The sequence below is a fragment of the Poromitra crassiceps genome, assembly GCF_964638095.1.
Source record: "Poromitra crassiceps genome assembly, chromosome: 19".
Classification (NCBI taxonomy): domain Eukaryota; kingdom Metazoa; phylum Chordata; class Actinopteri; order Beryciformes; family Melamphaidae; genus Poromitra; species Poromitra crassiceps.
In genome coordinates this window covers 8,181,276-8,207,554 of record NC_139646.1, presented here as the reverse complement: position 1 = coordinate 8,207,554, position 26,279 = coordinate 8,181,276, and the positions used below count along the sequence as shown (strand labels likewise).

Sequence of the window (26,279 nt, the reverse complement as noted above, 5' to 3'; positions counted from 1 at the left end):
GGAAGTTAGCAACAGACCTGGGATTACAGCCTTGACCTCCAGCTTTACACATTAAGTGGGTGTGGATTTTATTTGTTTTGTGTTTAGTGGCTGTGGCTCCCTAGATTCCTGTTGACAGTCACCTCCAGTTAAATACCGTTTGAGTTTGGCAGGGTTATTATGCAATAGCATAAAAAAAAGTATGTGCACGCACGCACACACACACACACACACACACACACACACGCATGTGCGTACGTACGCGCACACACACACCATTGTCAGTTCTGTGCATAGCAGGGCAATCCCTCCATTGTGCGAGTACATCCCCCCCAAAGGCGTAAAACAAGCTTCTCGCCTTGCCTTCCCTGCTGCCCTGCCTCCAGATGGCATTCTGCAGAAGACCATTTCTTTCCTCGTGTTAACTCTCTGGCCTTTGTTCAGCTGGGCTGCGTTACCCATCCGAGTGCTGGGTGTGGTGGCCCTTGTCACTAATGAAGACTGATAGGAGCGCCTCGGGGTCCACAACAGGTGGACACAATCCACAATCTGTCAAGTGTCCATCCAGGCAGCAGTAGGCCTATTCAAACAGTCTCTCTGTCTGCATTTTGTCCCTCTGGGCTTTTCTGTATAGTGTTACGTATAGCTGTGTTTCCTCCTCTGTAAATCATCTACGGCGAATTATGTTCGAAAAGAATATGAAATGCCAAAAATCAATCTGCCACAAAGCTGATGTTTCAGGGAGTTGTAGTATTGTATAGACCTGGAGGCACTCTGCTCAGATGTCTGCTTCACTACACGGTTACAGTGTCTGGCAGGAAAACTGCAGGGTGTCTTCAAGAGTGTCTGTGTCTGTGCGGCGCGCTTTGCTTTCAACTCCAAAGCAGCTGACGATGCAGCAGAGACGACGACGGGTGAAAAGAGGGCGATAAAAGCACTGAGTGAAGTGTCAGACATTTTAACCCTTTGTGCTCCCGCCCTCCCGTCTGCAGCATCTGTTCGTTCCTGGCACCTTGCGGTGGCACAGAGGGGGGGGGGTCACGGTGACTCAGCGTGGGGTCAGACGCTCGCTCTCGGTCCCTATGAATTAGACATGAGCGTCGATGTGGTCCGGCTCCGAGGAGGACAGGACAGTGTGCATGCTGATGCTGGCAACACGAAGCCGTCCGTGACGTCAGGCTGTATTAATTAGTAAAGATGGCTTGGGTATCGGGTGGACTGGCTGCTAACTAATGTGATTTTACCGCCATGACCTGATGTGAAAAGTTGGTTAAGAGGTAGCATGTAGGTGTCCACCCGCTATGCCGACCACTCGCAATGCCGACCTTAGGTTTAGGCGTGGGGGTGGGAGAGGTTAGGTTTTGGGTTAGGGTCTGGGGGAGGTTAGGTTTAGGCATGGGGGGAGGTTAGGTTTGGCGTGGGGGCTGGGAGAGGTTAGCTCCACCGACACGCTGCACGCCGCCTTGCTCAGCTGGTTCTGCTTGTGGGCTATCGGCATTGCGACCTGTCGGCACTGCGGCCTGTCGGCACATAGACGCGGCACCCGCATGTAGGACGCCGGCCGGGTAGTGCAGAGGTAGATTCCCTGCCTACCAACACAAGGGTCACAGGATCGAGCCCCCTCCGGCTTGCATGGCCAGGCGTCCATACAGGCACAATTGACCGTGTCTGCGGGTGGGAAGTCAGATTAAGGGTATGTGTCCTGGTCGCTGCACGAGTGCCTCCTCTGGTCGGTCGGGGCGACTGTTTGGTGGTAGGGGAACTGGGGGGAATAGTGGGATCCTCCCACGCGCTACTGTATGTTCCCCCGGTGAAACTCCTCACTGTCAGGTGGAAAGAAGCGGCTGGCGACTGCCGACTGTATTGGAGGAAGCATGTGCTTGATAAAAAAGGAGTAGCGAGTAGATTGTCTAAGCACAGTGTTCTATACCTGTCATCGATGGTTAGGGTGTGTACCCAAGGGGGAAACTCCCATGTCATGTCATTTGGTCACGATTATCGTGACCAAAATGATCATGGTTATCGTATTATCACGGTATGCCTAAAACATTTGTGAAAATGTTCAAAAAGTACTGAGAGACTCACTGAAATCATTTGATATAGTTTTATATTGAAAACTCAGCCCCAAAAAGCATTGATACACTCACTGAAATCATTTCTGCAAGGCTGCACGTTTGCATCTGGGAGACGGTTGCCAACTTTGCTTGATGATGGACAGCTTTACCATGCTTTTCAAAGCACTGTAATCACAGTACCACGGTAATCACAGTACCACGGATAACGAAAATTTGAAACGGCACGGTTATTGTGAGGAATTTTATCACGGTTATCATTAAAAACCCGGTTATTGTTACATCCCTAATCCTCACACGTCACCCAAATTCTTACCATTAGGGTGCCGAAATCAACATATTTACACGCCATCATCCTTCATATTCATTTCCTGTTTGTTGTCAGATCTTCTATCCATTTCTTTGTTTAGCCTGCTGGACGGAGTATCAGATCACTGTAGTCATGTCAATGGGAGTGAGTGATGCGTTGTCCTGAAACAGAGACAGTATCCCTCCAACACACAGAGCTACTCCGTGAGCATTGAGTCAACAAAGAGGGGGAAACCCAAGTACACTTCCTCCCCATATGGTCTGATGATGAGGATTTTTCACAAAGAGGTTGAGGCAATGTGGTCGAGTCTTCCCGTACTTATTTACTCTCCCATCAATAACCAGTAATTATGGTGCTGAATAAATAATCCTCTGAATAACTGTGGTCCTCCTCAGATTTTTTTTTGAAAGATTGTTATTTCCAACCAACGAAGGTAGTCAGGATGTTGGAGAGATTGTCCAAGTCCAATGACTAGAAGTTTAGAGTCTCAATCCCCACCTCTGTGTCATTTGAAAGTTATTGTCTGTCCACATTGAGGTGTTTAAAAACCCCACTAGCTACTCCTATTACCTCCAATGCTGACTCTGCAAATGTCAGACTGTAGATAGTGCATTTTTCAGGAGGATGTGCAAAGGAAGCAAATTCCCACCGTGTGCCTTGCTTTTTATTCTTACCTATGAGTGCTATCTTATGGGTGCTTTCCATATTGAAATATGGATAATTTAACCAGGAAGGAATACTTTATGCAAAAGTCCAGGCTTCAGTTACACTGGTATTTCAATGTCATTTCTGAGATCTGACTCTGAAGATCCCATTTTATTAGATTAGATTTCTGTTCAGTCACACTTTGCCTGAAAATGTTTGTTATGAATTTCCTGTAATTGTATTTATTTATATCTGCATATGCACTACTTTTTGCCATACTTCCTCTCTTGCATACTGTTCTCATCTGTTTAAATTGCTTGTTTGCATGCTTTGACTGATTGCATCCAGACCTTTTAGAATCCTGATCACAATGCTGCCCGCTTCGATACCATGTGCTTGTGTGTGTGTATATGGAAAACTGTTTCAAAAGGGGAGGTGCGTTCACAAAATACCTGGAATGTGATTGGATGAACCATTTGTCTATCACCGTGTATCACAGGCTCGCTTCTCCCTGTCATCACACTTAAATCCCGCCTCTGGATGCTGATTGGTCTGGGCCCACTGCTTGGACAGAGTTAAACCAATAGCTTGGAGGAAGGCAAGATGGATTTCACGCACGATCATGATCTTGTGATCCAGTTGCCTTGCAAGGTTAAGTGACTGTAGCCAATCAAGACCCAGTTCAGTTGACTGGAGTCTGAAACTGTCTTTAAGATTGGATAGATTTTTGAAAATGCAATAACTTTCAATTTAACCGCTCAAATGAAATCAATCCATTAAACATCTTTGAGCAAATTAATTTATTTTATTATTTTACAAAGAACAACCCAGCTGATATTTTTTGTGACTTTGCGGGCAAATGTGTGTCATGATGAGAACCAGTTGATCGCCATTGCACCACAAAATACATATAGCATATGTCAAAACATATAGCCTATGTGCTTTCACCTTAACACTCCTCCACTCTGCTAAAACGCTGCAGATTATCGTATGCCAAAACTACTACCAGACCAGACACAAGAACAGTTTCTTCACAGGCCATCACTCCAATGAACACTTAAAGCAGTCACTTGAACACTTCACTTCACTTCACTTCACTTACATCACTGATAATGAACACTTAAACCAGATTGAACACTTAACTGAGTCTGAAATATTATGATAATATAACTGTGCAATATCTGACTTGAAGTTTTTGTTTACAAATCCAGTGTGGCTTACATATACTGTACATAGATTTACCTTTTTATATACGTATTTTATACTATATACTTTATACCACACTTATTATTGTATATACCGGTAGTAGTTAATGTTTGGAAATACCTCTGCCCATTCTCTATCCTTGTTTGTTTTAGCTTGTGCATACCTATTTGTGAGTACATTGAGAGCAAGAGCAGATTCCTTGTATGTGTTGTGTACATACTTGGCCAATAAAGCTGAAAAAAAATCGGATTCTGAATAATCTGCAACTAATTTTGTATTTTCTTCTAGCTATCATGAACTGTTTCCGAATGAAAACTATACCAAACACTATGACAAAAGCGATGCTGTGTGCGCACAGTGTCGCACACCATTTTACACCCCACAGCCTGACTTCAAAGACCCCAAAAATAAACAATAGGATTTGCCATCTCCTTATGGTGAGCTCCTCTGACTGGTTACCCCTTCTCTTTTGATCTGTCGCACCCCTTAATTTCCCCTAATTTTAGATTGTCCATGACAACATGCATGACTACCTCTGTATAATCCTATCCTGTGTTGTTTTTGTTTCTCCTGTAGCTCCATGGCCATTACCACCCCCCCACCCTCCCCTGGGAGCAGACCTTCAAAGGCCCCGCGCAGCACGATGGACCAGCAGCTGAGTGATGGAGATGGACAGAATCAAAGAACACGCTCCCTTCATTGTGACTAGATGAAGGGACGCCTAACCCTCCTCCAGCAGAGAGGGGACTTATCCCGCGGCAACCATTTTGATGTTCGGAATGATATAACTCTGTAGAGTCCTCAGAATTGAACCGATACACTTAAAAGAAAGCTTCATTAAAAGTCACTGTGGAAAAAGAAGTGAGTGTTTCCGGAGCTTGTATGCTGACAGCTCATCCTCAGGAGGACCGGGCGCTGCCTTGTCCCGCACTGTGATGCGTGTTATGAGTTGTCCGTCCACAACCAATGAGACAGAGGGCAGCAGCAGTAGCGAGGGCAGCAGCCGCAGCACTACCTCTGAGCCTTCCTCTATGTCTGGACACGCGCACGCCGCCCTGCCTTCCCTCAGGTGATTGTCTATTCTTTTCTTTTTCTTTTTCTTTTTCTTTTTCTTTTTTCTTCTTTCCTCGCTCCACTTCATTTCTGGTCCAGGAAACGAGGAAACAAATTAATGAATGGCTACTATCTTTACTTAAGAAGATTTACAACCCTTCCTTGTTTGTTTCCCTTATGTAAGTAAAATCAAGTTAATTTTGATGTTTAAAAAAAAAACTGCCTTCCCTCAGCGACGCCCCCGACACCTCCCAGCATGAAGCCCCGCCTCCTCCTCCCCTGCCGCCTCCGCCGCCGCCCCCTCCGCCCGACACCGCGTCCGCCAATCACAACGGGCGGAAGAAGCGGCGCGTGCGGAGCTTCTTCTGGAAGCCGATCCCCGAGGAGAAGGTGCGCGGCACTTTTAATCCCACTTTCTCTATGTGTATATATACGTCTTTTCTCAGGCTATTACCTGCGCGATGTGTGTCCATTTGTATGAATCATGTTTGGATGCGCACCACCTTGTGAGGTGCTGATTGTATAACCACACCCGCCAACATAGAGCCTCTCAGCCTATGGTTGTAATGTTATATACGGGTGTGACTGTGTTCTCATCCTCCAAACACGTCTGACATTGACGAAGATCCAATGTAGGGTTGAAAGGTTAAACTACGTGGTGTAGTTGGAGTAAAAGTGTGGAGTACGTTCTTTTCAAGGTGCGCGGCAAGCCCAACATCTGGACCATGTCAGTGCGGCAGCAGCAGTATCAGATCGACGTGCGCTCTGTGGAGGAGCTGTTCGGCCAGCAGGAGGAGGCGCTGACGGCCACGCGGGGGGCGATGCCACCCACCGGGCCTACTTCCCGTGTCAGCCGCTCCCGCTCCTTCAAGGAGAGCAGCAAGGATGAGGTGAGTGGGGTCAGGTGGCATCACGGTATGTGTCCATTATCACGGGGAATCCACGCTAGGGGCCGCCCCGGTGTCATGCCGAGTTTTGCACCCCCGCCGAGAATTGCACCCCCACCATATTTTGGGGCTGTTTTAACTTAAAAACAGGGATGCAAATCTTGGCAGGTACAAACCGCCGAGATTCGCACCCCCCTCCATCAAGCCAGGAGAGATCCCCGGGTCTCGAGGTCATCTGTACCCGGATTTTAAGCACCAAAGTCGGCTTCCATGAGCCAGAAGAGAGCCCCAAGCATGGAAGTCACCTCCACGCGGATCTAATGCATCAAAGTCGGTCTGCATGAGCCAGGACAGACCCCCTGGCTTGGAGATCACGTCTACCCAGATAATTATATCATTTTTAAACAGTTAAGTTTCCGTATAAATCATTACAATATGCTCCCGGAAGGTGGGGATGCAATTCTCGGCGGGGGTGCAAAACTCGGCATGACACCGGCCCCGCTCCACAGAATTGCCGGCTTGTGGGCGGGCTTCGATGTTTGTTCCTTGCTCCACCCGATTGGACAAACAATCAGGGCCGTCTGTGGCCCTGATTGGACGAACAGCGTCTGAACAGCGTCTTGATGCGGGGGGGGGGGGGGGAGAAACATGGCGGCACATTTGAAACTTTCTCTTCCTATATGAAAATCGCTCAGCGAAATGTGCTTCGGATGGGATTTGATGCCTACAGTACAGTAGGCCATGCAGTGTCTCCCTCTGCCTTTGTTTTGGGTTTACAATGGTTTATTAAAGATTGTGTACGAGTTCGGGAAGCCGGGGAGAAGGGGAGACATGGACCCGGACACACGGATACTTTATGCTCATTGGCATAAAGTATTTCTCCAGATTACTTTATGCAAATGAGCATAAAGTATCGCCTGCCCCACAATGCATTGCATGGCTGCCTCCAATACACATGAATGGGATGCGTGGGGGAAAAAACACCAAGTGGACAGGTTAGTTAGTCCATAGAGAGCCAAAGTAACGGCACAAATTGACATTTTATTTTAAGTTTTCGTCCGAGTGAAATGTTCTGTGGTCTCTCCCAATTCTACACATAGCTGAATCGCATGGTTTGACCAAGTAAAACTTAGTTTTTAAGTCAATCTTTTATAAGCATTTTCCAAAATGTCTATGAAAAAAGAACGGCGCATGAATTCCCTTGAAATCCCTACAGTGGCAGCTCCATGGGAGTTGTGTTGTGAATGAAACACTGCAAAACTTGCCTTGATAGTGACGAGGACAAACCCTCATTTACGGTGCAGGTGTGGATCGTCTAGGCTAGAGATTGCCCATCACTCCTGTCCTGTTGTAGTTGAAACGGACAGTTGAGTTTTTCCCCAGAGTCTACTTATTCTGGGAAATCACTATGTTCAACACAAAGCACCTGCTTATACAATCACATTTCAGAGTCCCACAATATAAAGTATGAGTCTACTCTAGACAGTTTTCCTCTGTACAAAAGACAATTATATAAGATACATGTCAAAAAAATAAGGGTTCCAAAAGTTGCTGAAACTTTCTTGATCTGAGGAACCAACTTTTTACAAATTGAGTGTGAAAGATGAAAGATTCATAATTAGAAAGATTGGTTGGTAACACTTTACAATAAGGGTACATTAATTAATGGTTAACTAACCCTTAATTAACAGCCTTGACTCAGTGACTTCATGCCTCAACCCAACCACAATACATTTAGATAACATGAACACATTAGCAAATTATTAGTAGGCTTATTTGTTAGATTTTTTGTTAGTAACCCTTAATTAAGTACCCTTATTGTAAATTGTTACCGATTGGTTTAAGGGTGAAAATGTGTTCGTTTGACCCCTATCCATCTTCTGTTTTATTGTATTGATTCAAATACTCTGATGTGAGATAGTGTGTTGGCTAATCATTAGAAATCTGTCGGAAAATGTGCAGTTTGTTTCGTCAAATAATGGAGTGACGATATCCTGCAAAATATTCGGTCCACCTCCACCATTACAGCAAACGTGACAGTCAAAATGTCCCCCTTCAAGACATAGTGGGTTGGCTCAGGTGCTGAATCATAGATGTGATGAGAAAGTCCCAGGTTCAGGTTCAGATTCAGTGCTGAAATGTCACACAACGCTAGTGCAGCTCTAGATTGCACGCAGAGTTTTCCTGCAGGGCCATGCCAGGTAACTCATAAAGGTGCTAAATTACACCTTTTCTTTAGAGTGTAGAAATGCATTAGGCTTGGGTACATACTCACACAACACAATGACCTGCATGCATCATTGTGGACTCCTGGGAAGTAACGTGTGTGAACTGTAATGCAATACTGTACCCGCGTGAGGCTTAGGCAGACTCATGTCAATCACTCCCCTCTGTATTTCCACAACTGCAGTGGGCTTTTAGGGACTCATGTCAATAACTCCCCTATGTATTCCCACAACTGCAGTGGGTAAACCTCAAAGTGTGAGCAGTTTGCAGGGAGCATTTTGGTTGCTCCTATACAGTCTCATGGGAGTTTCAAATATAGCCACCTCCTGCGCACACAGATGCAAGCACTTGCTAATCTTTCCCTGTCATATTACAGTAATATGGAATGCATTGTCCTATTTTGTGATATTGTCATTGTCATATATTATAATGTACACTACGAGTCAAGTCATTTTTATTTCATGTTTATTATTATATATTATATTATTATTTTATTTTCCACATTTTAGAATAATAGTAAAGACATCAAAGTGGGGTCTCTGACCAAGGTTCAAGCAGTTATTTCACCCTGCGATATATCACCATTATGCGTCCTCGCCCCCCTTCCTCCAAATTCTCAATATCCAATCAGCCCATGACATCTGTCAAATATGACATCTGTCCATCCCTGTCTGCTGAGCCAATCACCGGAGAGGACGGGGCGTAGTATAGCCGAAGTTACCATGTCAACATCCTCTTCTGGGTTGATCATCTCAGCAGCTGGTCGCATCTTGGGCTGATCGTCTTCGTTTCGCCCCACCCACCTCCCCAGTCCACCACCAACATCTTGACTCACAGGGGGTTCTCTATCTTAGTCTGCGCTGATGCCCTCCTCTCTCACCACAAGAGGAGCGTCATCTTATCATGGAGTCATATACGCCAAACTTAGTTGCCATGCCATTTGCTGAATAAAGCTTGCTAGTTAAATCTTACCCACCGGTCTCTCTTGATTGAAGGAATATTAATGTAGTCATGCAGTGACTTTTTTTTTTAAACAAATCAAAACGATCTTATATTTTAGATTTGTTAAAGTAGTCACCCTTTGTCTTGATCGAAAGGAAAATGGTTTGGAAAGAAATTCATACATAGGCCTCAATTTCACTATTTGTATTGTCTAAAAAAATGCTTTAAGATTTTGCATTCAATCAGCTTGACTGGTAGTGTATATTTTAATAATATATGTAATGAAAGCCTTCTTAGAGGATGAGGAAGTTAACTTGAACTTTAGTCAGTCTAAATGGTATTGTTACCTTTCCTCCTCCACCTCACCTGCACTCACCTTCTTTAATTAACCCCACAGCTGCGTCTATTGAGCAGCGTTTTCTACCTTCAGCTTTTTAAAATAAGGCAATGCAGGCCAACACTTACCATTGTTAGATAGGGTGGTGGTGTGTACCACACGTGTGGCCCAGGTGGAATTTCAGTTGTCCTATAGGGTGACTGTGCGGGACTACGGGTTACGTCATGGGTGTGGGTGTCTGTGTGGAGTGGGAGAGGGGGTGGGGGTGGGGTCACACATACAATAACGCTAATAACCAGCATCGATTGGGAGCAGGCAGGGGTGTGGGATTTGTTTGCATATACTGTATACATGTGTGTGTGTGTGTGTGTGTGTGTGTGTGTGTGTGTGTGTGTGTGTGTGTGTGTGTGTGTGTGTGTGTGTGTGTGTGTGTGTGTGTGTGTGTGTGTGTGTGCGTGTGCGTAAGTGCGTGTGTTTGTCTATGGGTTGTCTATGGGTTTTCTTCCTGTTTCTTTGTTTGTGTGGACACTCACTATCTTCCAATTGTTTTCAGATCAGCATCCTGGACTCTAAGAGGGGGATGAATGTGGGCATTTTCCTCAAGCAATTCAAGAAGTAAGTCTTCACCTTCCGCCTGCTACCTGAAGGGGAGCGCCTTACTTAAAGCTCAGTGGAGCATGGAGGCTATACAGTATATTCCATTGATAACTCTGGGGGGGAATAGTACACCCAGTGTGAAACTTAATGCGGTTGTGTTGTGTAACTGGTTTAAGTTGTGTTGAGGTGTAAAAGTCCAGAACATGAGGCTGTGTGTGTGTGTGTATATATATATATATATATATATATATATATATATATATATATATATATACATATATATATATGTGTGTGTGTGTGTGTGTGTGTGTGTGTGTGTGTGTGTGTGTGTGTGTGTGTGTGTGTGTGTGTGTGTGTGTGTGTGTGTGTGTGTGTCCACCCCAGTCACCAAGGGGTGGGGGTGGGGGGATGTTGGCTGACTTCCATGGCAGTCTAAAAACAGCTCAAAGAGAAGATACAGTGTGATGGATAGTGCCTATTAAGAAAGATACATCACACAAGAGCTACAGGGATACAGGCAGAGGAGGATATGTGTGTGTGTGTGTGTGTGTGTGTGTGTGTGTGTGTGTGTGTGTGTGTATATATATATATATATATATATATATATATATATATATATATATATATATATATATATATTAGGGATGTTCGATATTGGCTTTTTTTACCGATATCCGATATCCGATAATGTCCAACTCTTAATTTCCGATACCGATATCAACCGATATCAACCGATACCGATATAAGCGGGCTTTTTTTCCACCCAAATTTCACGTAACAAGTTACATAATGTAGCTTAATGTAGCTGAAGAGTTTAATATATAATATGCATGTTGTGTTAAAGTTGTAAGTGTTAGAGAAGCGAGCTTGTGACCAGAAGGTTGTCGGTTCAATCCCCGGGACCGGCAGGATAAATCTGGGTGGGGAAAGTGAAAAGGCAGCGCTTGCCCCTCCCTCATTACCACCACTGAGGTGCCCTTGAGCAAGGCCCTTAACCCCAACCGCTCCAGTGGAGCTGCTCAGTGGCCAACAGATCAGACTGTGGTTGTACTGGTCAGCTTCCAGGTATGAATGTGTGTGTGAATGTGAACAGGGCACTCCTGAAAAAGAGAGCATTGCTCTCAGTGAGACTCCCCCTGTATTTAAAAATAAAATAAAAAAAATATCGGCATGAAAACCGATACCGACATTTTCCGATATCGATTTTTTTATGCTAATATCGGCCGATAATATCGGTAGGCCGATAATATCGGACATCCCTAATATATATATATATATATTCTATAGCCATTATACACATTTGATATATTATACACATTTGAGTAGGGCTACATGGGGCATTTTTGAGCTCTTTGACTTATCCAAGAGATATGAAATCCAGCAGTGATGAAACACTCCTATAGTAACTTGAAAGACATTTGTCAGTTTCGGGTTGTTTGTGTTAGCTTAATTAATGAAAAATCTATTCGCAATTGTAGGAGATTAGGGTCAAAATCTGTGTCCGTTATTCTAATAGGCTTTCTTAGCACACTGGCTGTGACACCATTGTTTATACTTAATTGGTTCAAGAAAAGTGGAAGTGTGTTCAATGGTTCAACTGAACTCAGCATTGCATTACATAATGGAGTGCACTGTCAGAAGTCTATTTGCATGACAGGCCATTTGCATTGCTCCTCGCCATATTTTCATGACATTTGACTGTTGAGCTATGAGCAACTATAGCACCAGTCCACTGAGTTTGGCCAGTGGTGTCAATACTTTTTACTTGACTTCACACTGATATTGTACTATTGTTAGCTGTTGCATACATACTGTTATCTCTTACTATTTTATTGTTTTTACGATTGCCGCCCTAGACTTTGAAAGAACAGAAGAAAAGTTTTCAATTTCAGCTGTAGTGATCTTTTTGTACGGTAAACAATGCATTCCCTTTCGATCATCTGAATTTCTGGATGAGATAGATGGCTAAAATGAATGCAGTGTTCATTATGATGCAAGAAAGACACAAAAAGGAAAAGACAAAGGCCCCTATCGTTGCATCGGCGCAGTTTCTAGGCCGAGCGGCAGGCGCAGATCAAAGCAGTGGGCGTGGACAGGCGCACTTGATATCGTCGTGCTGGCGCTAGATGCAGCCCAAAGCATTACAACCACGCCTTTTAGGCGTAAAATTATGCACCGTCATGCTCATTGGATAAGTGCAATAAACGAATGGCACGCTTGCCTTTTTAGCTCCAATTCCAGTGATCCCGCAAAACCAGACGAAACCCAAGCCTCTGATCCCCCCCCCCCCCCCACCTCCCTTCATCCCGTCTGTCTCCATATATCGGCTATTATTCCATATTATGATGCTTCTCAAACCAATCTAACTGCAGTTTAAATAGCCTACTGCAAGCATGTAAATACGCTACACTATAGCAAGATCAAAGTGAAAATAATGTTCTATGCATCAGCTAGAAAAATATAGCCTATTAGATTGGTGAAAGTTTGTCCAGAAAGATATCATTTTCTCTCGCCTGCTGCAGGAAGGATGATGCACATAAATATACCCTACATTATGTCAAGTCATTGCATAAATGTGTTTTTATTGTAAAACTAAATGTGAAATAGGGCCAAGTTATTGGAGGGACATCACAGTATAGCAGATGCCATTAGAAGCGCGTTCCGAAGCGCGTTCCGCTGTTACTTCTCTAAATCACGTTAACTCGACAAGGGGTATATATAGGCCCAGGAGGACATATATGTTTCACATAGGGTGGTGTTTTCATTTCGATGTTTTATTTGGTCCAATATTGAAATGTTGACAATGGCAGGCTGTGTTACCATTACACATTAATTTAGAACTACCTTTTATATCTATTTTGGCTCATTTGGTGGCTATTTAGTAGCGAAATGAAGAAACACAATGCATGCTGGGAACTCAGAGAGAGAGAGAGAGAAGGGTGACAGAGAAGAAGCAGTGAAGGCACAGAATAGGCCTGCTTTTCAAAAGCGCAAAGCGCTAAATGTAGGCCAGGTCCCAAGATATCACTAGGCTGGTATTTAGCGCCGACACGCCCACTTTGGGACTGCGCCACGCCCATTCGGCCTAAAGCGCATTTGGCAGCCTAAAGCCTATTGCTATCTTGCCGAAACAGGCGCAAGGCACGTTTTTTTGCGGTTAAGGCCCGTAATAGCGCCGATGGCCTGTGGGAGAATAGAGCCCAAACTCTTTTACAGTAACAGTAACCCAAAGAAACCAAAAGTAAAAAAAATAATACAGTAATAGTTTTGTTACTATTTCACAGTATAACTGCAACCGCAACCTCAACCTTCAGTTCCACCTATGTTGTCCTGCTCCATGTTCAGATGGCCATACAGGCCATACAGCCGGTGTTACTCACCTTGGGCAATGCCACTGTGTAGAGAACATAGTACTATTCCAAGGTATTGATTATCGTGAGTTCATTGTGTGCTTTCCATGTGAGGGTTTGTCACATTATGTCATTCAACGACAAAAACCTATGGGCCTTATTCACAGCCGCCATTTTGTGTCTAAAAGGCAGGGTAAACACAGGTGCAACCAACTCATTAATTAGGGCCCCAGCACTGGAACACCTAAATGGATGACTGGAAGTTGGAAACCCTAATTAAGGTTTTGGTGCAGCTGTGTTACTTCCTACCTCTTACACACAAAATGGCTGCTGTGAAAAAGGCCTATTGTATTCTTCTGGAGAGCCACTTATACAACATTCGTACAAACACCATCATGACATGATGACTATGTATCTGACTGAATCTATCATTAAGAGTTACACTAAGTCAACGCACAGCAAGCTTGCCTTCATTACAAAATGATTCATCACACTGAAAGTAACGAGACATGATCGAAAACACGTCTATTCTGTATACAGTTAGGTGTATTCTGAGAAGTGAGCTTGTGATTTAGAGTTGTGCATTTTGTATTTGTAAGCACAGCATTTTTGCGTCTTTTGAGATTTAGGCAAGTTGGTTTGGCTCTTCTTTGCACATTGAAACTCTGTTGTGAAAATAGGGACAAAGCAAGTCAGAAGGAACTGGAAATGAGGTTTGTCATTTTAGCTGTGCTGTCCAAACAGTGAGCCAATCTTTTGACCATTGGAGGCAGCATTTTTGGCTTGTTTTGCTCGTTAATAAATCCATGCCAGCTCGGGACACCTGTCTTGCCTCCGAGAGGAAACTGACCTGTGTGAGCAGCACAGAGGGGGAGCGGAAAGACAGCACCTGTGCATTTTGAACTTCACCGTCATTGAACAGAACACACTGAACTGTCTTCCAGGTCCAACCACTCCATTGTGGAAGACATACGACAAGGAGAAGGCAAGATTTATGGAGCGGAGCTGCTCAAAGACCTGCTGAAACTCCTGCCTGACACAGAGGAGGTCTGTTTGTTGTGTGTGTGGTGTGTGTGTGCATCCGTGCGTGCGTGCGAGCGCACGTGTGCCTACGTGCACGTGTGCGCGCGCAGAGAACACTGTGTACTTCACCATCTCTGCACCAGTTTGAAGAATAAAAGGCTTGCTAAAGCTGCTGGTGAGGATAAAGGTCCTTGTTGCCTCTGTTCTCTCCACAGATCAAGAAACTACGAGCGTTTAAAGGAGACCCCAGCAAGCTGACACTCGTCGATTCCTTTATGTACCTGTTGATCCAGGTGCCGCGGTAAGGTGATCTCCACCGCACTCAATGTTGCTAAGGAAAGTGAAATATGAAGTCACTTTAGCAATGGCCCCATGGAAGATAAAGGGATCGAGGTTTTACGATATTCAGAGTTTTGTGGGGGATAAATAACCTTGGTATTTACAGCAGTACTGACCATCCACTGACCCTCAGTCTTACTCATAGTGCACTTCATAATCACCTTTAAATACAGCTACACACGCCACCTTTTCACATTTCACTTTTCTCCACCAACAGTGTTGGATGATGAACACATTACACTATTATTACTTTTCCCAGTAACAAGTAGTATTTAGTATAATGAATTCCTAATTCAATTTAAGTAGTGCAGTTACCAATCAAAAATATGACCGAATCCCACCACCGTCCACCAATTCATTTTCATCCGTTGTCATCTACTGAGTTGGCACAGGCCAGGATAGATAGATAGATAGATAGATAGATAGATAGATAGATAGATAGATAGATAGATAGATAGATAGATAGATACCGTAAATTTCGGACTATAAGCCGCGGCTTTTCCCCCGTTTTTTGGCCCCTGCGGCTTATATAACGGTGCGGCTTATCTATGGATTTTTTCCAAAAAAAAAAAAAAAAAAAAAACGGAATTCTCTCTTCTTTAGCACTCTTTCTAACTATAAATCCACTTCTGTTTTAATTTCCTCTCTTGCCCTCTTTTCACCACACCGCGGACACTGTGTGCACTGTAAAAGAAAACACAGGTGGTGTTGTGTTATGTTGTTTTGTTGAAATGTTAATAAATGGGAGCTTCCTCAAACAGCCATCTCTTTCCCGACAATCCCCTCTGTGCACGAACCCTTACATATGGTAATTAAACATTAAAACACAAAAAAAAAAAAAAAAAAAAAAAAAACATTAAAACACCTGCGGCTTATAGTCCGGTGCGGCTTATATATGTAACAAACAGGCAATTTTGCTGCTGCGGCTTATACTCCGGTGCGGCTTATAGTGCGGAAATTACAGTAGATAGATAGATAGATAGATAGATAGATAGATAGATAGATAGATAGATAGATAGATAGATAGATGGATAGATAGATAGATAGATAGATAGATAGATAGATAGATAGATAGATAGATAGATAGATAGATAGATAGATAGATAGAGAGAGAGATAGATAGATACAGTAGATAGATAGATAGATAGATAGATAGATAGATGGATGGATGGATGGATGGATAGATAGATAGATAGATAGATAGATAGATAGATAGATAGATAGATAGATAGATAGATAGATAGATAGATAGATAGATAGATAGATAGATAGATAGATGGATGGATGCTTCATTTGTTCCTGTGGGGAAATTGGATTGCAGCATACTCATAATCACACGTGGAGCATTTTGTTGTGGACATTAAAGGATATCAGTTTCTTTATGAAGGCCATTCTCTGTTGCATCTTAGTGCTTATAAGGTCGGACCACAGGTCCCATTTAAGCTTATGGTCAAGCACAACACCGAGGTACTTTTAATTTGTGACACATTGTATCGGTTCTCCGTTTATAAAGAGCTAGCTATAGCGCTAGCTTCACAAAATGACAGAAAAGTCATTTTCAAGTGGAAGGAGGATTCCCACTATTTAGATTTTATCAGGCAAAACAATGACGACAACATTGGACATCAATTCTTCAGGGGGGAGGATGGAATTGTCAATATTGGGGGTGTAATGGAAAAGTAATATAATGACTGGTGTAACAAGTTACTACTCCCAGAGATTATTATGTGTATAGCAATACAATTACTTTTGAAACAAGAAATGAATATCAACGTTTTTGATTAAGAAGCCCAGCATTGTTCTCCAGTAATATCACGCGTGTTCAACATAGTGCTAAGGACTGGCATCTCCTTCTCTCCATCCGGCCAAAGATAGACATCACAAGTTATATTCTGCTGTGTGTCCCTCCTCTCCTCTCCTCTCTTTCTCTCAGTCCCTCAATCTCAATCTGATGTGTATGCCTCTTTGCAGTGCATTCACCAGCTCTTAGTCCATGATAGACACACACCTCTGAATGCGTCAGTCAACCCTCTAGTTCATCTAATCATGGTGAATGTGAAGGTGACGCCCCTCTGCTCTCCGCTCTGACAGTTTTGAGGTACGAATCGAGGCCATGGTCCTCCGCGAGGAGTTTTTCCCTTCCTGTGCCGTGATGAGCCACGAGATCGATGTCATCCGCGTAGCCACTAAAGGTAATAACATGCATGGCACTGACACTGCTACACACATACACACACACACACACACACCCTTACCCACTCCCTCACGCTTACACCCACATGCGCTCAGACAGGTGACCCGGATATTTGAGCCATCAGCAGTGGTGTACAATGGCTAGGAATGTGTCACCTGAGACGGGGCTGTGCAGGGACAGAGTAATAAAGTATTTTGAGGAGGGATGCCAAAGACAAGGCTGTTTTACAGTATGTATACCGTAGTTGTTGTTTATTCCAAGACTATGTTTTGTATTACTTTTATTTTATTTTATTTTTACTATTTGAATATTGTACTTTTTTTTTTTTTTTTTTTTTAAGTATATTTAAATGATAGGGAGTTACTATACAAATTAGTTCTCTCAGTGATATGAGTTAGTTCAATTTAAACTCAGTAGATGCTGACTGTACTGCAATTGACTTTATCATTGTGGCTGAGCTGGTGCAGAAAATTGTATATATGTTGAACAAAACACTTGATTGCTGTACACACAGAGACAGCAAATATGGTGGATTACAAACTCAAAGAAATTGTGTGAAATATTTAACGCTCGTCAGTCATCAGTCGCAATAGACCCTTCTCACGGGGGCCATTTTGTGTCGAAATCGCAGGGTAAACACAGGTGCAGGCAAAACACTAATGAGGGTTTCCAACTTCCAATCACGGAAATTGGAAACCCTCATTAGTGTGTTGCTTGCACCTGTGTTTACCCTGCCATTAACGACACAAAATGGCCCCCGTGAGAAGGGTCTATGGGGCTCTGAGTCGTGGTTTCTTGCCTCCCTTGCTGTGCTTTATCGGATTTATCTCAAACCCTCTCCTACAGAGGACCGTGACCCTTTTGCTGCACTGCAGGGGTGAAATATCTATTTTAAAGACTCATTATGTAGGATTTTTGCCCACTGGATGTCATGCTGGAGCTGTAACGTCAAAACGTAAACACAAACAGTCTATAAAACACATAGGCACGACTTCCCATGCCACCGTAAACACTCGCATTGCTCTGATATAGCGTTTGCCGTCTATGCAACCCAGACACTCGTCTGCCATCGAGACATGCAGAGCAAGCGACACAGCCGACATACCGCACTGTAAACACAGACCAGGAAATACACAGTCCCAAACCACGATATAAACAGAGACTAACCTTATTTTCACAGCCATGGCCGCTTTATTTCACTGATCTGAACATTATAACTCGCCTGTCTCGCTAGATATATATTAGTCTTTGCGCGCATCTAGTAGTGCTGAATATCACATTTAGTGCCTTTAACACTGAATGGGACAAATTAAGAATACTTTTTATAGCAGTATTTAATTTAAAGTATTTGCAGTGTTTACTTACTGCATTAACGGGACAGTGTTGAAAAAAGATTACTTTCCTGTTACTGCCACTGAGTTTGGCATGGACTGTCATTAGTTGCTGATAGCTGTCGCGGGTGGTGGTAAATGAATGTGAAATAGTGTGTAATGCGATGCTGTGTTGCATTCTCTAAGTGAGTTTGTATCGATCCCCATTCTTTAGAGCTGATGAACTGCGAGGAGCTCCATGCCATCCTGCATCTGGTGCTGCAGGCCGGGAACATCATGAACGCTGTAAGTCCATAACTCTTGTTCACTCAGTACATGCCTATACGGTCTATTGATTCCTCTCTTTCTGCTGCTATCCTTTTACCTTCAGTGCACTCGCTCCTTCCTTCCCTCCCTCCCTCCCTCCCTCCCTCTCTCTCTCTACACCTCCTCTCCTCTCCTCTCTGTCTGATTCAGTGGCTTGCTACAGATCTGTGAGATAGTTCATTGTCATCCTCAGGGCGGCTATGCAGGCAACGCTGTGGGCTTCAAGCTGTCATCCCTCCTGTCATTGGCTGACACCAAGGCCAACAAGCCAGGGATGAACTTGCTGCACTTTGTTGCACTGGTCAGTGATAGCTTGCACTAAACCTCTACAATATGCCTTCATGTACCCTGCATATAAAATAATACATACAATTCTGGAAAACAGGCATAAACAGGCATAAACATGGATATTTTCCCCTGTAATGATGAAGTTTATGTGTGCATGTCTACTCTGCTTTAGGCAGTAACTCTATTTTGGAGCGAATGCACAGGTAACTCTGTAACAACTGGATGCCCATTTGGGTCTATGCATATTTCATATTGGAGAGTCTGATTTCTGCAGTTAAACCATACAAAATATATATAATATAAATGTAAAACTCTAGAATGCACAGGTAACTGTAACAACTGGATGCCCATTTCAGTCTATGCATATTTCATCTTGGAGAGTCTGATTTCTGCAGTTAAACCATACAAAATATATATATAATATAAATTTAAAACTCTAATATGAGACTTATTTTAGTCCAGGTAAGGATATAGTTAATCTGTCAGCTGCAAAGAATTTGCTCTATATAAATCTGTGACAGCAGGGGTGTTTGACTAAACGGTGTCCAAACACGAGATGGCATTAATATTGCAGGAGGACTGGTGCAGGTGAATGGCAGCTGGTGAGGAAATAGAAAGAGCCAGTGTGGCTGACCGAGCCGTTACAGTGTGGCTGACTGAGCCGTTACATAACCAAACAGAGAGATGTCTTTCACACAGCAGTGATGCCACCTTGTCAGATATATCAATGATCTGGGTGTAAATTGTGTTGTATCTCTCTACCTAGGAGGCCAAGAAGAAAGATGAGAATCTGCTCAAGTTTCCAGAGAAACTTAACGATGTCCAGAGTGCAGCCAGGTAAATGCTTCTATAGGAGTGCAGTACGGTCAGTGGTGTTTATCTATTGATTTAAGTGTTCATAAAAAGCAGTCAATAAAGCAGTAAATTTAAAAAAAGCAGTCAATAAAAAGCAGTCAACTTGATACCTGTCATGTATGGAATTTAATTCTCAACATTATATAATGCTTACATTCATTAGTGTCACCTTATAATGTCATATTATATCACTAGCAAAGAACTACTGTAGACTAAAGTGATTTGCAGTCATGTGTAAGATATGTACAAAATATATTCATATTTTCTACATATCTGCCACATTTCGTACTCTCTTATTCTCTATAGTACTTATATTCAAAATATTTCTTTTTTTCTTTAAATATTTTTTATTAAATTTGATCTTATTCTATTTTTACTGCCTTAGTCTATTCTTCTTAAATTTCCCCATGCCTATAGAGGGTATGCATGTGATGTCACAGAGGCAGAAGTCAAGTCACTGTGGGGTCACGCCCACTGAGTCACAGCAAGACTGAGCTTGAATGCAGTAATCAGCCTAGATAACTGACACCTGCTGCTCAGGGAGGAATTTGACACTCATTTTGACACTCATTCCTGATTGAGGGGGCGTGTTCCAGTGGGTGTGCATACCCTCTATACCTATATACATGAACGTGAGCAACTGTAGCATTGCATAATTTCCCCTCTGGGATCAATAAAGTATTTCTCATTTCTGATACGTTTTTGTAACCTTTCTGTAAGCTGTAAATGATAGAAGGTGAGAAAACCCATTTAGTAAAAATGTGGATGTTTAAATTTTGTATGGTATCCGCTATGCAGAGTCCCATTACAGCCTAAGATCTTGGAGCACTTAAGATAATTTAACATCACTTAAGATGTACATTGTGAGTACAGTTTAGAGACTGCAGTATGCCGCTGGTGGCTCTCAGGCTCTGTCAATTTCGCAAGGTCATCTTTGTGTGGCAGAGTACAGCCCCTGCATCAGAGAGCCCAGATGACTCTCCCTCCCTTGGGATATGCGAACACACTGCTCCTCCTTACAGTGGTCCTTTACACTTTTACGTCACCTTTCCTGGCGGACAGCCACTGCAGCCACCCCCCAAATAGCAGTTTTGTCAAAAAGAAACCTACCTCTGAACACTATTATAATGAGAATTGCAGCAGAATTTGCATAATGAAAAGTCACCAATGTGATTATATATACTAAAACCACAAAACATTTCTATCTGCTATAATGTTCCCATGCAGAATTTCAGTGGAGAACATTGAGGTGGAGTTCTCCTCCTTATACGTTAAGACCAGATCCCTTGAGGAGAAGGTCCAAGGAGACCAGGAGCTACTGGAGCAGCTTGAGCCCTTTCTGCAGGTGGGGCACCATTCTTCATGCCCCATCCCCCAGTGTAATGTTGACACACACACAAACACACACACCCCACCGGGCCTAAGCATCTGAGATGTATTATTATTATTATTATTATTTATTTATTTTTTATTTTATTTTTTTATTATTATTATCAAATTTGTATGTATTTATTTATTTTAAAGATTGTCTTTTGGTTATTTTTGCCTATGGAAGCTGTGTGATAGCTTTTTTAAATTATCATTCAACGATTCTGTCTGTGATTCTGTTATCACAGAAACTATAGGGCCCTACCTTATTGCTGCCATCAGTCTGTCACTGGCCTGTGCTGGGCCCCCGTCACAAAAGGCACATGGCCTGTCAAAAGATACTATTTGTCACCGAACAATATTTCTGGGGAAACCGTGAATATCCATAATGTATTTGTGTTTCAGAGTGCAGCACAGACCCTTCAGGACCTGAAGAGACGTAGGCTGGATCTGCGTAAGGAGGGGAATACTCTCATTGATTTCTTTTGTGAAGACAAGGACACCTTCAAGCTGGATGAGTGCTTCCGCATCTTTCAAGACTTCTGCATCAAGTTCAAGAAAGCGGTTAAGGTTAGCTTTTAATTAAGAGAGGTGGATTTAGTGGTTAGAAAATGCTCGGAGCGTTATTTTCTCCGGTTTCATTTGATGTTACTGATGTTTCTTTCTTCCCCTGTCTGCCTCTCTATATCTCTACGCCTTCCTCTTTCTCTCAGGACAACCTGGAGCGGGAGTTGAAGGAGGCAGCCAGGCAGCGTCGACTGAGAGAGTTGGAGGAGAAGCGCTTTGCGTGGTCCGGCACCGAGCAGAGCGGGGGGGGCTTCGGTAGGAGCAGCAGTGAGAACGACGTGGACACGCTCACCAAGGAAGGCCTCCTGGACCTGTTCCAGCAGAGATCCCAGAGTCCGCACAGCCCCCTGGGACGCTCGGCCAGCGTCCGCCGCCACCGCCACTCCATGAACGCCATGGCAGACCGCCAGCTCCAAGGTTACCTCGAGCTATTCGGAGGCACTGGGACTCCCCCGGACTATTCCAAGTTTAACAGTCTACCTCGGTCTGGCAGAGCGCCCCATCGGAGGACTAACGTTACCCCCTGCTGGCTCTTGTCCCAGGACGACAACCGCGAGCTGGGGCGCGACAGACAGGTCACAGCGACGTCTCCGCACGCAGAAACAGAACCCATTAGCCCACTGGCCAGGTTTTCCTCCCCAGGACTAAATGCAAACGAGGACCAATATAACAACAACAATTACTCATCTGTGTCAGAGGGCAGTGTCCTGCCTCGGCCCTGCTACGTCTTTCAGAAGCCGGCCCAACCGCCCAACCCGGCGATTACAGGCCACATGAACGTGAGTGTGGAGAAGCATACTTTAGTCCGTGGTCCTCAAGGCTTTGACCTACCTAGTCCAAACAATAACAGTAATCACATGCACTTTGTTAACCATGGGGATGTGGTGGTGACTGATTTGGAGAGAGAGTCTCCTCCCAAGAATCTTGTTCTGGACATCCCACCTAGGAATAGGGTTTTAGAAAGAGGGGCCGATCTCAAGGCATTGTGGGAAGGGAAGGTAGTTCAGCCCACGCAGAAAAAGAAAGAAGAAGAGGACAACAGCACAGTTTCATCGACGACCTGTGATACGCCCCTCCCACTAGATACCTCTGCATCCAATAAGAAGCCAGTGTTTTACATACTAGACTGCACAGAAACAGATTGCTCTGTTACCCTGGATTACTCTGAGACTGAAAGCTCACCTCTAATGAAGGAGGGACTGGCCCCGGACTTCAAAACTGCCGACTGCAGCAGTGTTCAACAAGATCCAAGCTCTCTATCCTCTAATTTGGAGTCCATGTCGACCAATGACCAGTCTGTTTCGACTTCAACCAATGAGCTTTCAGCACCAAGATCTGTGGACGCAGCATCCGTCAGTCCATCTGGTACCGCTGAAGAGTGGGACACAGACAGCTGTGACTATGCTCAGGGAAAACAGGCGGGAGAGAAAGATGCACAGGCCGGCGGTCGAAAACCGACGCACGCAAAGTGCAAGGCTATCAAAGCATCCAAGGGCAACGGAGGCTGCGGTGTGAGAACTCTGACCACCAGTGAGAACCAGGGCATGCGTAAAGTTGTGCCCATTACCAAGCTTACTAGAACAGGCAGCAACAAGCGGACGGAGAGAACTTTGGGTCATGATGACAGTGGCGAGTCACGCCGGCCGCTCCGTGACCAGAGCACCCCGGCCAGAGGAAGGAGTGAGAAGCCCCACAGGCCCCCACGACCCTCCAGTCTGCCCCCCGATGAGTCCAACACCCAGACGACCAGTGGCCTCACTAACATCATCTCTAGATGGGCGCGTGATTCCACCCCAAGCAAGGCCTCCCTCCACAAGCCCAGCGCTAAACCTGTGAGGAACATCCCCAAGCCTGCTCCCGAGGAGAAGATGTGTCGCTCGACCATGAGAGCGCTGGCCCAGACTCAGGCCCAGGCCGGGGCTTCCTCTGAGAACAGCAGTTCACAGACCCCGGCCCCCAGGACCAGCTCAGATGTGCCCGGCTTTGCCCGGAATACGGTCTCTTCTTCCTCCAGGACCAAGAAGGAGCTCGGTCCCCCGTCGGTGCCCTCCACCCCCTCCCGCAGCCCCTCACTCCTGGCTCGGGCAGGCTCCGCGAAACAGAACAGAATATCACCTTCAGGTAACAATCTAGCTACCAGCGGGCAGCAGTCCACCCAGAGCGAGGAACGGCCCCAGGGGACCGGCCTGCGTAGGGTGCAAAGTGTGAAGGCGACCGGTCAAAGCTCCTGCCGTAGCGAAACTCCCCCACCACCTCCCACACCTGAAGATCCTCATAAGAGCGCTAGCTTCTCTGACAAGTCTGTCCAATCCAGAGACCCGGTGACATCCGGCAGAAGCTCCAAGCCAGGCTGGAAGTAAAACTAGACATGGTGGAAATTGACTGGAGAAAGGAGGAAGAGAAAGAGGCAACTTGTTCCTGCATTAGATGTAAATTGAGATTTGCTTTCCTTTCCCATTTACTGTACAGACTTTGAACGTGTCCTAATATAATAATGCAGAAGACAGGAATGTGGTAAGAAAAACAACAACATCAAACTACCGTAAGCCATGTCACCTCATCCACATAAGGTTGCTCCATCGGCCGACTTTGTATCCGTTTTTTGAATTGCAAAGAGCAAGATGCAATGTACTGTTCCATGTGGCCCCGTTTTGTTCATACAAATGATTGATTTTTTCCAGTTTCTGTTCATTTTCAAATTTTTATTTATCTTTTTTGGGGGGTGGGGGTGGGTGGGAGGTCAAACTAAACTGACAAATGGCAAATCCCACTTTTTACACAGGAGCCTTTTTGCCTGCTTAGCTGTCTACTATGTACTACTCTGTGATGATGGTTGATGTAACTGTAGGTAAACACTACTGACGATATAATGCTGCTAATTAGCTCTGACAATTTGAGACTGAGTTTCAGTTTCAGTGTTTCATTCAGGGTTTCAAGGTTTGTTGTACTTTACCTTGCTGCTGTCATTGTGTATTTTCCTTTTGTTGCATCCTCCTATAGAATACTGCTCTGTTTGCTATTTTGTTCCTTCGGTTCCTTTGCTTGATACCTCAGAAAGATTGCAGTGGCCTTGCACCAGAAGGAGAACTAGAATCTGTTCAGTCGGTTCTGCATGAAAAATCAGTAGATCTGATGATCATTTGGTTTGATGTATCTGCAATGTCACTTTTTACCATAACCCTGGTAGTATATAGCTTCAGTATATAGGGGTCACTCAGATTAGTACCAGTGTGTATACCAGCTGTGGTACTTCTCATACCTTTTGTATGTATGTATCAGTAGTTAAAGTTTGTAAATGTGTTAGAACTCCTCCATACTATCATGGAGTAGAAGTGCATGTAGGAAATGTTTCCTATATAGGCTATATACCAAGATCAACGCTAATGCTATGAAAGAAAAGCATTGAACTGAAATAACACTGAGAATATCATTCTCGATTTCATTTTTTGACAGTGTAATCTCTGTTTCATTTTTCCACAGTGAATGTAGTCAACTCATATTTTGTGTAGGCCTACGCCCGTCTTGACAATGTTCAATAGCCCTAACTGGTCATTGTTCGGCCCCGTTAACCATTTCACAACACTCGCCTTTGAAACAGCATTGTGCCATTGCCTTGATGGTAGCAGCACACAACAGTGCATTGCCTTAAAGCTTGATGTAGCCGTTCCATCACCGGTAGAAACTCCTTGATTGTAAATCACAGTAGAAACCTTTCCGACATTCCATCACACCTTACTGAAATTGTGACTCAGCTGGATAGTAATTCACCTTGTAAATAATGTAAAGACATAGTATTTTTCTGACTATCATTATGTTTACATAGCATTGAATAAATGAAGAAGGGTACAAAGTGATAGAAGTGAGGGCTGACAAAACGAAAGAGTGAAATGATGTCTGACCACAGAATACATATCATGTCCAAGGCTTGTATGTCAGAGCAAGGCATCCATATCTCAGATCACAGTTTGAAAGCCCTGCTGCCGCTTTCTTCCTGCAGTGCTCTGTGTAATGCAAATTAGGTTACAGAATTGGTGACGCAAAAAGCCCAATGACGTATATGTCGGTGTCTGTGCAGTTTAAAATTCAAAACTAAAACCCAATCCAGATTTTTTTTTAACACAAACTTACTGTGAACTGTAAACAGTAAAATCACAAAGCTTCTTGTAGAGTTTGACTTGTAGATGGAAAATAATCTACCTTCTTAGGCCATCAAAACTCAAATGTATTTCATTTCACTTATACACACTACAAACAAAAAAGGTTTTGCAGCTTCAAAATATATATATAAAAATAAAAATAAAGTGCATTTAGCATAAATAGTACAAAATCTAGTCCCACTGTCACCATGAATGGGGATATACTTTTGTTGACATTTGAATTATAGATCGGCCCTCTAAAAAGGAG

At 43.9% G+C, this 26,279-nt stretch overlaps 1 protein-coding gene across 1 annotated transcript; it reads left to right on the top strand.

The window, feature by feature from the left end:
- Nucleotides 1-5,147: 5,147 nt before the first annotated feature.
- On the top strand, nt 5,148-24,235 carry fhdc1 (FH2 domain containing 1; the record flags this gene model as incomplete). Its single annotated transcript, XM_083655759.1, has 13 exons — nt 5,148-5,281; nt 5,499-5,655; nt 5,964-6,155; nt 10,211-10,272; nt 14,549-14,651; nt 14,843-14,928; nt 17,058-17,158; nt 18,706-18,776; nt 18,991-19,098; nt 19,852-19,922; nt 21,168-21,285; nt 21,714-21,878; nt 22,022-24,235. 13 exons carry the CDS (start codon nt 5,148-5,150, stop codon nt 24,233-24,235), a joined length of 3,582 nt encoding a protein of 1,193 aa, XP_083511885.1.
- Nucleotides 24,236-26,279: the final 2,044 nt, after the last annotated feature.